The sequence below is a fragment of the Dipodomys spectabilis genome, unplaced genomic scaffold (genome assembly GCF_019054845.1).
Source record: "Dipodomys spectabilis isolate Male_0828 unplaced genomic scaffold, ASM1905484v1 ptg000085l, whole genome shotgun sequence".
Taxonomy (NCBI): domain Eukaryota; kingdom Metazoa; phylum Chordata; class Mammalia; order Rodentia; family Heteromyidae; genus Dipodomys; species Dipodomys spectabilis.
Window position 1 is genome coordinate 3,592,407 of NW_024870762.1, and position 12,906 is coordinate 3,605,312.

The 12,906-nt window shown below is 43.7% G+C and overlaps 1 protein-coding gene across 2 annotated transcripts in view; it reads left to right on the forward strand.

Annotated features, from left to right (window-relative positions):
• Ilrun (inflammation and lipid regulator with UBA-like and NBR1-like domains) overlaps positions 1–12,906 on the forward strand; it is a 53,638-nt gene that overhangs the window by 24,318 nt on the left and 16,414 nt on the right. The window contains exons 3-4 of one of the 2 annotated variants that reach the window (XM_042683802.1): positions 31–228; positions 5,905–6,233. In XM_042683802.1, the coding sequence (XP_042539736.1) occupies positions 31–228; positions 5,905–6,233 (527 nt within the window). The remainder of the gene's footprint in view (positions 1–30; positions 229–5,904; positions 6,234–12,906) is intronic. The other variant, XM_042683803.1, reaches the window with a different exon arrangement.

Below are 12,906 nucleotides of genomic sequence, written 5' to 3' on the forward strand. Positions count from 1 at the left end.
CTAACATTTTTCTCTTTTGCTTGAACTCAGGGGCAGAAGCTTGGCCTCCAGGGGTCTGTCTTAAATATGTTGGGGGAGACCAATTTGGACACGTGAACATGGTGATGGTGAGATCGCTAGAACCCCAAGAGATTGCAGATGTCAGCGTCCAGATGTGCAGCCCTAGCAGAGCAGGAATGTATCAGGGACAGTGGCGGATGTGCACTGCTACAGGACTCTACTATGGAGGTGAGTATGTTCTTGTGTAGCCAGGGTGAAGGAATTAAGGCAACATCTTTTGATACCACCAGTGTTGTTCACAGAGCCCATTGACTTGCATAATGAAGTGTGACTTCCCACACTGGTAAATAAAAGTTGAATTTAATGACTGACTCAGTCTAGTGCTCTTCTTTTTTTTTTTTGCTGGTTATGGGGCCTGAACTCTGGGCCTGGGCGTTATCCCTCAGCTCTTCAGCTCAAGGATAGCCCTTTACCACTTGAGCCACAGCACCACTTCCTACTTTTTCTGCTTATGTGGTGCTGAGGAATTGAACTCAGGGCCTCATACATGCAAGGCAAGCACTCTACCACTGAGCCATCTTCCCAGCCCCTCCTCTTCTTTTTTTTTTCCTTCTTTTTTGACCAGTCCTGGAACTTGAACTCAGGGCCTGGGCGCTGTCCCTGAGCTCTTCAGATCAAGACTAGGGCTCTACCATTTGAGCCACAGTTCCACTTCGGTTTTGGTGGTTTGTTGGAGATAAGAATTTCATTGGCTTTCCTCCCCTGGCTGGCTTTGAACTGTGATCCTCAGATCTCAGCCTCCTGAGTAGCTAGGCTTACAGTTGTGAGCCATCAGCGCCTGGCTCCTGAGTTTCTTTTGATCAAGGCCACAGCACCACTTCCAGCCTTTTCTGTTTACGTGGGACTGAGGAATCTAACCTACCTTATCTTCTTACTTTTGATAGTAGCCATTCTGCTTCGTGCATGTTAGGCAAGTAGTACTCCTCTTTTTATTCATGATGTATATGAGATATTGTACGTTGCATTGTGAATAATGGTTTAGTGTTATTTCTAATTTTATTATGTAAACTTGGTAGGGGCTGGGAAGGTGGCTCAGTGTTAGAGCGTTTGCCTTACATGCCTGAGGCCCTGGGTTTGATTCTTCAGCACCACATAAGCAGAAAAAGCCAGAAGTGGCGCTGTGGCTCAAGTGGTAGAGTGGGACAGAACCCAGGCCCAGAGTTCAAGCTTCATGACTGACAATAAAAACAAACAAACAAATTTGGTAAGGAATGCTATGAGTACTAAAAGTACACTGTTGTGGAAGTGTCTAGACACTTGAGACTGCACGCATAATATATATATTCCTTCCAGTCTGATAATATGTAAAACTACTAACACCTCTTGCGTATTTCCTTTTTATTTACTTTTGTTTATGTAGAATTCTTTGTGTCAGAGCCCCACTGTGTAGCTTTAGGTAGGCCTCAAAACTTTTATTTTTGGTCTGTCATGGGGCTTGAACTCAGGGCCTGGGTACTGTCCCTTAGCTTCTTTTGCTCAAGGCTAGCACTCTACCACTTGAGCCACAGCACCACTTCTGGCTTTTTCTGTGTATGTGGGACTGAGAAATCAAACCCAGGGCTTCACGTATACTAGGTGAGCACTCTACCACTGAACCATATTCCCAGCATGACTTATTTCATTGATGAAATATTCAAAATTGAGCAGAGAGTGGGTGTGGTGCTACAGGGTATCAAAGATAGTATTAAACCTCAGTTTAAAAGACTAGTTCTAATCGTGTAGCATAGCAAATTCCTGACTGGCTAACAAGTAACAGAATTACTGGTATTTGGGTATTTTTATTTTGATTAAGTGTAGCAAAATGTACATAACATTGGCATCAACTTATTGTTTTCTTTTGTCTATTCCTGCAGCTTGAATTCAGCCTGGGAACTGTCCCTGTGCTTTTTTTGCTCAAGGCTAATGCTCTACCACTTAAGCCCCACAGCTCTACTTTTGGGTTTTGCAGTGGTTAATTGGAGATAAGAGTCTCACACTTTCCTGCTTGGGCTGACTTCAAGCCACGAACATTTTCAGATATCAGCCTTGTCAGTGCAAGGATTGCAGGTGTGAGCCATAAGCACCTACCTTATTTTCTTACTTTTGATAGTAGCCATTCTGACTGGGGTGAGAAATAGTGACTCAATGTCTTAATGTCGCTTCCCTTTATATTTCATTGATTAATGATATGGAGTGTTTTTCATATGCTTATTAGCTATTTGGGCATCTTTATAGAAGTATTTCTTCAAGTTCTTTGCTTTTTTATTTTTTGTAAAGCTCTAAGTATTATCACTTTATCTCCCTCTCTCTCCCTCTCCCCTTCCCTTCTCCCTTTTGCCTGGGCTTGCTTCAAACCATCACCTCAAATCTCAGCCTACTGAGGAGTTAGGATTACAATGCTCGTGGTTTGCAGGGAGCGGGCGTGCGCTCGTGTGTGTGTGTGTGTGTGTGTGTGTGTGTGTGTGTGATGGGTGTGTGTGATGGGTGTGTGTGTGTGTGATGGGGCCTGGGCACTGTCCCTCAGCTCAAGGCTAGTGCTCTACCACTTTGAGCCATAGCGCCACTTCCAGATTTTCTTCATATGTGGTGCTGAGGAGTCGAACCTAGGGCCTCAAGCATGCAAGGCAAGCACTCTACCACTGAGCCACCTTCCCCAACCCTTGGAGGAATTTTTTTTTTTCATTTTTACTTTGTGTGGATTTTTTATATGATGTCTCGAAGGTAGGGTTTTTTTCCTTTCGTTATTTTTCAAATAGGCTCTCACTTTATGTCCAGGCTGGCCTGGGTCTCTACCCTACTATTTATTCTTCACATGTACTTGAGATGACAGGCATGCACCACTACCCCAAGTCTTTTATTGGTTGAGATAGGACCTCACTAACTTTTGCCCAGGATCAGACTGTGATCCTCCTGATCTGTACCTCTTGTGTAGTTAGCATTGGCCTAGAAGTTTCTAATTTGACACTTAAATTTTGATTTATTTTAAAAATTATGTTTCCTTTTTGGTGGCATATTTTAAAAAAAGTTATTTCCAAATCAAATGTTCTGAAGTTTTCCCCTATTCCCTATCCCTTATGTTTGGTTTTCTTTGGTGAGAATTAGATGTTAGCTAGGTAAGATTCACACCTCTGATCTCAACTACTAGGAAGACTATACATAGGAAAAGTAGTCCAAGGATTGTAATTCAGACTGCCCCTAGCTGAAAAAAGCAAAAAAAAAGGACTGGGTGTATGTCTTTTTTTTTTTTGGTCAATCATGGGGCCTGAACTTTGGGCCTGGACGCTGTCCCTCAGCTCTTCAGATCAAGGCTAGCATTCTACCACTTGAGCCACAGCGCCACTTCCGTGTTTATCTGCTTATGTGGTACTGAGGAATCGAACCCAGGGCCTTATGCATGCAAGGCAAGCACTCTACCACTGAGCCACCTTCCCAGCCCCTGGGTGTATGTCTTAAGTGGCAGAGCCCTTCCTACTTGAGCCCTTCCTACCATGAGCTCAAACCCCAGTGACACAAAAAATTAAAGTCATAATGCACATATACACTTTTCAGGAGTAAACTTACTCTGGCACATGAGTCCTGATAACTTTGAGGGTCAAAATTGACATTTTTTGTTTTTTTGGGGGGGTCCGGTTGTGGGGCCTGAACTCTGGGCCTGGGCACTATCCCTCAGCTCTTCAGCTCAAGGCTAGTGCTCTACCACCTGAGCCACAGCGCCACTTCTGGCTTTTTTTCTTTTTGCTTATGTGGTGCTGAGGAATTGAACCCAGGGCCTCAGGCATGCAAGGCAAGCGCTCTACCACTGAGCCACCTTCCCAGCCCCAAACCTATTTTATTTATTTATTTATTTTTTGGAGGTCCAGTCATGGGGCCTGAACTCTGGGCCTGGGTGCTGTCCCTCAGCTCTTCAGCCCAAGGCTAGTGCTCTATCACTTGAACCACAGTGCCACTTCTGGCTTTTTTCTTTTTGCTTATGTGGTGCCGAGGAATCGAACCCAGGGCCTCAGGCATGCAAGGCAAGCACTCTACCACTGAGCCACCTTCCCAGCCCCTCAAATGGCTTTTTCTAAGACCAGTTCTCATAAGCATTTAAGTTTACTAAGTATAATAATGAAGGATATGACCTGGGACTGAGTATGCTGGACTTGTTTTGTGCTTAGAAAAGCACTTTTTAAATGAGAAGATAAAAGTAGGAATAAATAATTATGTAAGACCTATGCATTTGGGAAAAATGATCATTAGAGTGATGGATAGAAAAATGTGGAATGACTCTGTTATCAGATTGTTCTTTAAAGCTTGTATCAGCCAGGCACCGGTAGCTCATGCCTGTAACCCTTGCTATTCAGGAGGCTGAGATCTGAGGATCACAGTTCAAAGCCAGCCTGGGCAGGATAGTCCATGTGACTCTTCAATAAACTACCAGAAAACCAGAAGTGGTACTGTGGCTCAAGTGGTAGAGAGTTTATGTTTAATAACGAGTGTCTGTTGTGGTTGTACCTTGCTTTATCCTACTAGTACCCCTAGTGGCTAATTTAGCTTCCTCTTAGGAATGAACCATTGCAATTCCAGAGGAATGAAGCATTGCAATTCCAGACGTAAACAGCAGGTGTCACTCCATCTCCACTTACTGAGCTCTGGCCCTTAGCTGCTTGGATTCAATCAGTTCTCTAGAACAGTTCCCATGCCACTACACTTCAGTATTTATGGCTATATGACATTGTGAAATCCCTTTCTTCAGATGCAGAAGCCAGATAAAAAATGGAAAACCAGACACTCGTGGCACATGCCTGTAATCCTAGCTACTCAGGAGACTGAAATCTGAGGATCACAGTTTAGTACCAGCACAGGCAAGAAAGTCCATGAGAGACTGATCTCCAATTAACTACAGAAAACCAGATGTGGCATTGTGGCTCGAAGTGGTAGAGTGCTAGCCCTAGGAACAGCTAGCTAGGATTACAGTCATGAACCACTACTACCTAGCAATAGGCATTTTGGGGGGGGGGGGGGGGCGGCAATCCTGGGGCTTGAACTCAGGGCCTCAGCGCTGTCCCTAAGCTCTCTTGCTCAAGGCTAGCATTCTACCATTAGATTAACAGCACCACTTCCAGCTTTTTCTGTGGAACTGAGGAATATAACTCAGGGCTTCATACATGCTAGGCAAACACACTACCACTAAGCCACATTCCCAATCCAGTAAGCATCTTTTGGTTGAAGATTTTTTTTTTTGGGGGGGGGGGGTGGTCCTGTCATGGGCCTGAACTCTGGGCCTGGGCACTGTCCCTTAGCTCTTCAGCTCAAGGCTAGTGCCCTACCACTTGAGCCACAGCTCCACTTCCGGCTTTTTTTTTCTGTTTATGTGGTGCTGAGGAATCTAACCCATTGCCTCATGCATGCAAGGCAAGCACTCTACCACTGAGCCACCTTCCCAGCCCTGTTTGGTTTTTTTTATAACTGTATTATTTTTTTTTTTGGTCTTTTCTTTTTTGGTACTGGGGATGGAACCCAGGACATTGCACTTGTTAGGCAAGCGCTTTGCCACTGAGATACATCCCAGCCCTTGGTTGAAGGATTTTTGCCTTTTCTGGGTTTTCTTAGTTAAGTACATGCAAAATAAAGCAAAAGGTCTGAGAACAGAAGTTTCTGTGCTTCTGTGATTGTCTTCTGGAGTAATATTTCCAAAATGGCTGTGTGTCAGAATCAAGTGATAAACCTTTAGTTTCTTGGATCTGCACCAGAGTTTGTACTTGGCATTTCCAAAAGTGCTGAGATGAATACACAGTACTTGCTCTTGGGCATCATATGGAAGATGATTTCTGTCTCTTATTTGGATGATGACTGGCATTGATAGGAGTTTCGCTTTTGTTTCAGATGTCATCTGGGTGATTCTCAGTGTGGAGGTGGGTGGACTTTTAGGAGTAACACAGCAGCTGTCATCTTTTGAAACGGAGTTCAACACACAGCCACATCGCAAGGTAGAAGGAAACTTCAACCCGTTTGCCTCTCCCCAAAAGAACCGACAATCAGATGAAAACAACCTAAAAGACCCTGGGGGTTCCGGGTTCGACTCGATCAGCAAAAACACATGGGCTCCTGCTCCTGACCAAACCGAGCAAGATCAGAATAGACTCTCACAGAACTCTGTAAATCTGTCCCCCAGCAGTCACGCAAACAACTTATCAGTAGTGACTTACAGTAAGGTAGGTGCCCTCGGAGAAGAGGAGAAGGGGCAGGTGGTGGGCCTTGGGATTTGTGATACCCCTTCATGGCAAACCTAGAATACTAGATTGCCACTCCCCAGAGGCAGTTCTTTAAGATTTCTTAGCTCTTCTGCCAACAGCAGTGATACAGAAGCCTACCCCTTCTCCCCTCCCCCTACAGTATCCTGTGGATACTGCTTCATCCATATTTATAATTCACGTTTGTCTGTCTGCTCTGGTTTGGGTATTGGAAGACTGAGTTTACCTTCAGCATTAAAAAAACCCAAGAATGTCAAAAATACCACCAGCCATACTTCCACTGTTAAATATATACAAATATTAGAGTAACAACAATGCACAGCAGTATACATTTGGAATGTGTTCCTACTTTTTTTTTTGGTTGTTGTTTTATTAGGATGGATTTTTGTCCCCTGGGTAAAAAGGCAAGCTCAATTTATTTTGTCCTAAATATTGTTATTGGGCTTTCAGTTTATTGTATTTGTATATCTTATTACTGATGTCTTTTCAGTCTTTGTGACTCATTGATTCCTTACATCCCAGAAACTTAACCCAGAGTAGTAGCTTATGGGGTATTTTGGCTTTTCATATGTAGGAAATAGGTGAAATAATTGTTTTGTTTGTTTGTTTGTTTTGGTCAGTTGTGGCGCTAAAATTCTAGGCCTGGGTGCTGTCCCCCAGCTCTTCAGCTCAAGGCTAGCACTGTACCACTTGAGCCACAGTGCCACTTCTGGCCTTTTCTGTTTATGTGATGCTGAGGAATCAAACCCAGGGCTTCATGCATGGGAGGAAAGCAGTCTACTGCTGAGTCACCTTCCCAGCCTTGAAAGAATTGTTTAACTGCAATTTTAAATATTGATTGTTGCAGACACTCTTCTAGTTGTTTGAGTTCTTGATCTGTTTTTCTCGATGCTAGCTGGCCAAGCATCTCCCACACCTTGCTAACTGATGATAGTTCCTGGTTTCTAGTTTTGATTGGTTGAGTGACAGCTCTGGTGCTGAGAGCTCAAGGCTGTAGGTGGTTGATTGTCATGGCCTAGTAGTGTGAGCATCTTAGTGCATTCTCCTTTGATAACTAATGATGTGCATTTAAGCCTGCATTCCCACCTGTATAACCCTATAAAACTGTTAAGTCTGTCTTGGCTTCATTTTTTTTTTCTTTTTTGCCTGTCATGGGACTTAAACTCAGGGCCAGGGCACTGTCTCTAAGCTTCTTTGGCTCAAGGCTAGTGCTCTACCACTTGAGCCACAGCACCACTTTAGGCTTTTTTCTGTTTCTGTAGTACTGAGGAATCAAACCCCGGGACTTCATTAGTGCTAGGCAGGTACTCCACCACTGAGCATTCCCGGCCCCCACCTTCAATTAAAAGTAAAGTTCATTTGAGGGGCAAGTTGCTCTGTTACTATAAGAATGGCATTTTTCTGGCCAGCATTTTATGGTATGAGGTCAAGAGGCGACTTAGTAGGAGAAACTTGGTGATGTGAATCTTTGTTCTTCACATGGTCTGATAAGAGGGACTTCATTTGGGAGTAGTAATAGAATGAGGAATTGATTTGCTGGTTGTTGGTCATTACAGAGGTGTCTGCAGTCCCATTGGTTGTACAGGATATAGAGAAGTACATTGCCTGGGAAGATATCATATCTTAATATTCTAATAAATTAATAGAAACTTAAAATTCTAAGCTATTTTGTATTTTTGCTTATTTTGTTTGTCTGTTTGTTTATGGAGGAGTCTGAGACAAAGTCTTGCTATGTAGCCCAAGCTGACTTTGAGTTTACAATCTTCTGACCTTCTTTCCTAAGTGCTGAGATTATAGATGTACCTGCCTGAAGCTCTTTGTTATATTGTTGTTGTTGTTTTCCTTTTTTAAACTCCAGATCACTGCGTTGAGTCATAAATGACCCAACTTAAGCTTAAACATGTCTTGTTAGAATGGAAAGTTGAGGCATTTGAGGTTATTGGGAAGATAAAAGTTGGCAGAGGCAAAGTTAGATATTCTACTGCTTTCTGAACTGGAAGTTGCTTCACTCAACTGATCTGGCTGGCTGAGCCATGACGTTAGTCTTGGACAGGTGCTTATTTTTTTTTACCATAATACTAGATTAATCCCCCAATTGAACCCCAAGGTCTGAATCTGGTAGTTGTTGATCTCTAAGGACTGATGCTATTTAAATTGCTCAGTGCTGGGCATCCATAAGGATAGGTAATAGCCTGATTTTTGCTGCCGGCTTTAATTAAGGCCCTACTAGATTCTGCTTTTGGGAAGGATTGGACTATAGTGAGGCCATGAAGGTATTTCTTGAAGTTGATGGATTTATGCTATTTAATGAATTTTCCTCACAGACTCTGTGGGATCATTTGATAGTAGCTTCCCATTAAAAATAATGTCTAAACATAATTCAAACAATTTTTTAAAAATCTAAGAAAACCATTGACTTAAATGCATTAAAAATGTAGATTCCCAAAGAGAAATTGAGTTCTTCTTTCATCTTTTTTTTTTTTTTTTTGTCTGTGTGGGGCCTGAACTCTGGGCCTGGGCCCTGTCCCTCAGCTCTTCACCTCACGGCTAGGGCAAAAAAAGAGAGAGAGAAAGAAAAAAAAAATGTTCGGTTAGTCACAGTATGTCTCTGAAGGGTAGTGGGTAAAATAATTACAGATAGCTTTGAAGATAATTGTTATTATACTTAATGGATACAAGTGAACATTTATCAAGTATCTTTGCTAGGGGTGACATGTTTTAAAAGCAGAGAAAACCCCATTTATATTTGGTTTGATGGCATGTGTTGTATTTTTTTTTTAAGTCAGGTATGCAGGAGGTTTTGAAGTACATATTTGACAGTGTGAGATCAAACACATATTTTTTGTTGTTGGTGGTGGTGGTCATGGGGCTTGAACTCTGGGCCTGGGCACTGTCCCTCAGCTCTTCAGCTCAAGGTGAGTGCTCTAGCACTTGAGCTACAGCTCCACTTCCAGTTTTCTGAGTGTTTATTGGAGATAAGAGTTTCACAGATGGGCTGGGAAGGTGGCTCAGTGGTAGGGCACTTGCCTTGCCTGCTCGAGGCCCTGGGTTCGATTCCTCAGCACCACATAAGAAAAAAGCCAGAAGTGACGCTGTGGCTCAAGTGGTAGAGTGTTAGCCTTGAGCTGGAGAGCTGAGGGACAGCACCCAGGCCCAGAGTTCAGGCCCCACGACCGGACCCAAAAAAAAAAAAAAGAAAAGAGTTTCACAGACTTTCCTGCCTGGGCTGGCTTTGAACCGAGATCCTCAGATCTCAGCCTCCTGAGTAGGACTACAGGTGTGAGCCACTGGTGCCAGGCACTGTGTTTATTTTTAACTGTTCAGAATGCCAAACGTGCTGCAGAGTAGTACATGTGTCATTTGTAGATAAAGAAACAAAAGCTCTGACGGACTAAGTAACTTGGCAGTACTGCCAACCATAGGCAGATGTGGAATTCTAATCTAGGGGCCACATGATTGGAAGGTATTTTATTATTTTTACTAGTCCTGGGGCTTGAACTCAGGTCCTGGGCACTGTCCTGAGCTTCTTTTGCTAGCACTCTACCACTTGATCCATAGTGCCACTTCTAGCTTTTTCTGCTTATGTGGTACTGAGGAATCGAACCCAGGGCTTCATCCATGCTAGGCAAGCACTCTACCACTAAGCCACATTCTCAGCTCCTGCACTCCCATTTGCTGGGTATTTAAAATAGTGACCTCAGCTGGCCACTAGTGGCTCACACCTATAATCCTAGCTACTCAGGAGACTGATACGTGAGGATTGAGGATTGGGGTTTGAAGCCAGCCTGGGCAGGAAAAGCCCATTTGACACTTATCTCCAATTAACACCTGAAAGCTGAAGAGGAGTTCTGGTTTAAAGTGGTAGAGTGCTAGCCTTTGGGAAGGCGGAGGGGAAGCTCAGGGATAGCACCAGACTGACTTCAAGCCCCATGACCAACAAATGAAAACAAAACAGTGGCTTCATTTCTTGATTGACTAAAGCTTTTTTTTTTTTTTTTGCCAGTCATGGGGCCTGAACTCTTGGCCTGGGCACTGTCCCTCAGCTCTTCAGCTCAAGGCTAATGCTCTACCACTGGAGCCACAGTGCCACTTCCAGCTTTTTCTGCTTATGTGGTGCTAAGGAATTGAACCCAGGGCCTCATGCATGCGAGGCAAGCACTCTACCACTGAGCCACCTTCCCAGCCTAAAGCTATTTTTTAATACTCAGGGTACACAAACAAATGTGTTATTTATAGTAAATAACATCTTTTTATTTATGAATATGTCAAAAGGAGGAACAAGATCTGGGGCTCTGGAGTTGGGAAGTGTTTTCAGTTCAGATGCTGATGCCAATGATGCTGATGATGCCAATGCCACCAGTCCTGGGGCTTGAACTCAGGGCCGGGTACTGTCCCTGAGTTTCTTTGGCTCAAGGCTAGCACTCTACCACTTTGAGCCACAGTGCTTCTTCTGGCTGTTTTCTGTTTATGTGGTACTGAGAAATTAAACCCAGGACTTTGTGCATGCTAGGCAAGCACTCAACCACTAAGCCCTTCAGTTCACCTTACGTGCCATCATTTTTAATGTGTTGGAGGGATGGTACCTGATGCATTGGTATCAGGGTTCACTGAGTTGGCATTAGTTTTAATTTACTCTAAACAAACTCCTTGCCTACCATCAAGACTGGAAAAGAACACCATGTTCTTGGAAGCGAGGACCACAGTTTTAGTAGGCAAATGGCTTCCTGCTGCCTCCATAATTAGTTTAATGTGCTAAGGTTGGTAGGGTGAAATGAAAAGATTGTTTGACATACCTGCTTCCTAAGGACTGACTAGTGCTTTGTGAACTGAATGGTATATCTGTTAATGTCAGAAACTGGTTACCCTGAGCTCTTTTGCTCCAGGCTAGCATGTTACCATCGAGCCACAGCTGCATTTCTTGCATTTTGGTGCTTGATTGTAGATACACAACTTCCTACCCAGTCTGGCTTTAAACCATGATCCTAGATTTCAGCCTCTTGAGTAGCTAGAGATACAACAGTGAGTCACTAGGAGCCCCAGCCAAAGGTGCTTTTGAATGATCATAAGTGCTCAGTACTCTGACCCTGAGGATAAGCTGTAGGTGGGAAAATGTCCCAGCTACATCCCACAATCAAGAGAGTCTGGTTCCTCCCTGTGAAAGCTGGCAGAGGAAGCCAGCAAAATAAGTATATGATGACCTCCAAAGACTCATAAATCTGGGTCTTTGCTTTTGTTAGAAACTGTCACATCAATTTTTCTAGGTAAACTGTGAGGTCAGCATTGGTAAAGGTTAAAAGCTGTTTAATTATCTTGTTGACTGTGGTGGCTACAGTATCTCTGGGCTCTAGCAGATAGAACAGGATACAGGGGAACTCTGTTGACTCAAGACTCTTCTTAGCCTTGACTCATCTCTGGGGCCAGTAGCATCTATTTGGACAGAAGAACAATGGAAAATAATTTACAGAGGTGCTGCAAGGAGGAGAGGAAGTCCTATTAAAACTATAAAAGTGTGGCTGGCAAAAAAAGGAAAAAAAAAGGCAGGCTATTCTTCAACACAGCCATATGCCTGTTATCCTTTATAAAGGAGAAGAGGTTTATTCAGGGGAGAGTGGAGGAGCTGAAACTGATCCTAAATTTATTTATTTATTTAGTCCTGGGACTTGAACTCTGGGTCTGGGCTCTGTCCATGAGCTCTTCAGCTCAAGGCTAGTGCTCTACCCCTTGAGCCACAGCGCCACTTCCAGTTTTTTGGTGGTTTATTGGAGATGAGTCTCACGGACTTTCCTTCCTGGGCTGGCTTTGAACCAAGATCCTCAGATCTCAGCCCCCTGAATAGCTAGGATTACAGGCGTGAGCCACCAGCACCCAGCTTATTTTGTTATTGGACTGTGATTATTTTGTTTGTTCTTACTTGAAAAAGAAAAGGTTGAAGGAAGTGGAGCTGTTGCTCAAGTGGTAAAACACCAGCGTAGAGTGAAAAAGCTAATTAATATCTCAGGGCCCTAAGTTCAATCTCGAGTACTGTCAAACAGCCCCCCCCCCCCCCCCAAATAAAAAAGTTAAGGGCTAGTATTTGTTACATACGTCTACTTCATAGTGAATTGTATCTGAGCCACTGATACTGCCTCTACCAAGGCTAGTTCAGAAGGAAAAGGGGAAACAAGTTATCTTTGTGGGAAGTTGAGCCCACTCTTCCAGCTTCTCAGCATGGCCTATCACTGCCTAGCGCCATCTGCCCTGCTTGCCCACATTCTTTCTCATTCTCCCCTCCACCCCCAACAGGAATCTGCTTTTATCCTATTTTCTTTTGGCTATCTTTTTTTTTTTTCCTTTTTTGTTGGTTGTGGGGCTTTTGGGCCTGGGCCCTTGCCCCTGAGCTCTTCAGCTCAAAGCAAGTACTCTACCACTTGAGCCACAGAGCGACTTCACCTTTTCTGTAAGTTAATTGGAGATAAGAGTCTCACAGACTTCCCTGTCCAGGATGGCTTTGAACTGTGATCCTCAGATCTCAGCCTCTCCAGTAGGATTATAGGTGTGAGCCACAGGTGCTCTGCTTGGCTATCTTCTTGATTTAAAGCCTGGAGGAATTTATTTTGACTCCATTGAGATGGAAAGTTGGCTGCTTAGTAAGGGG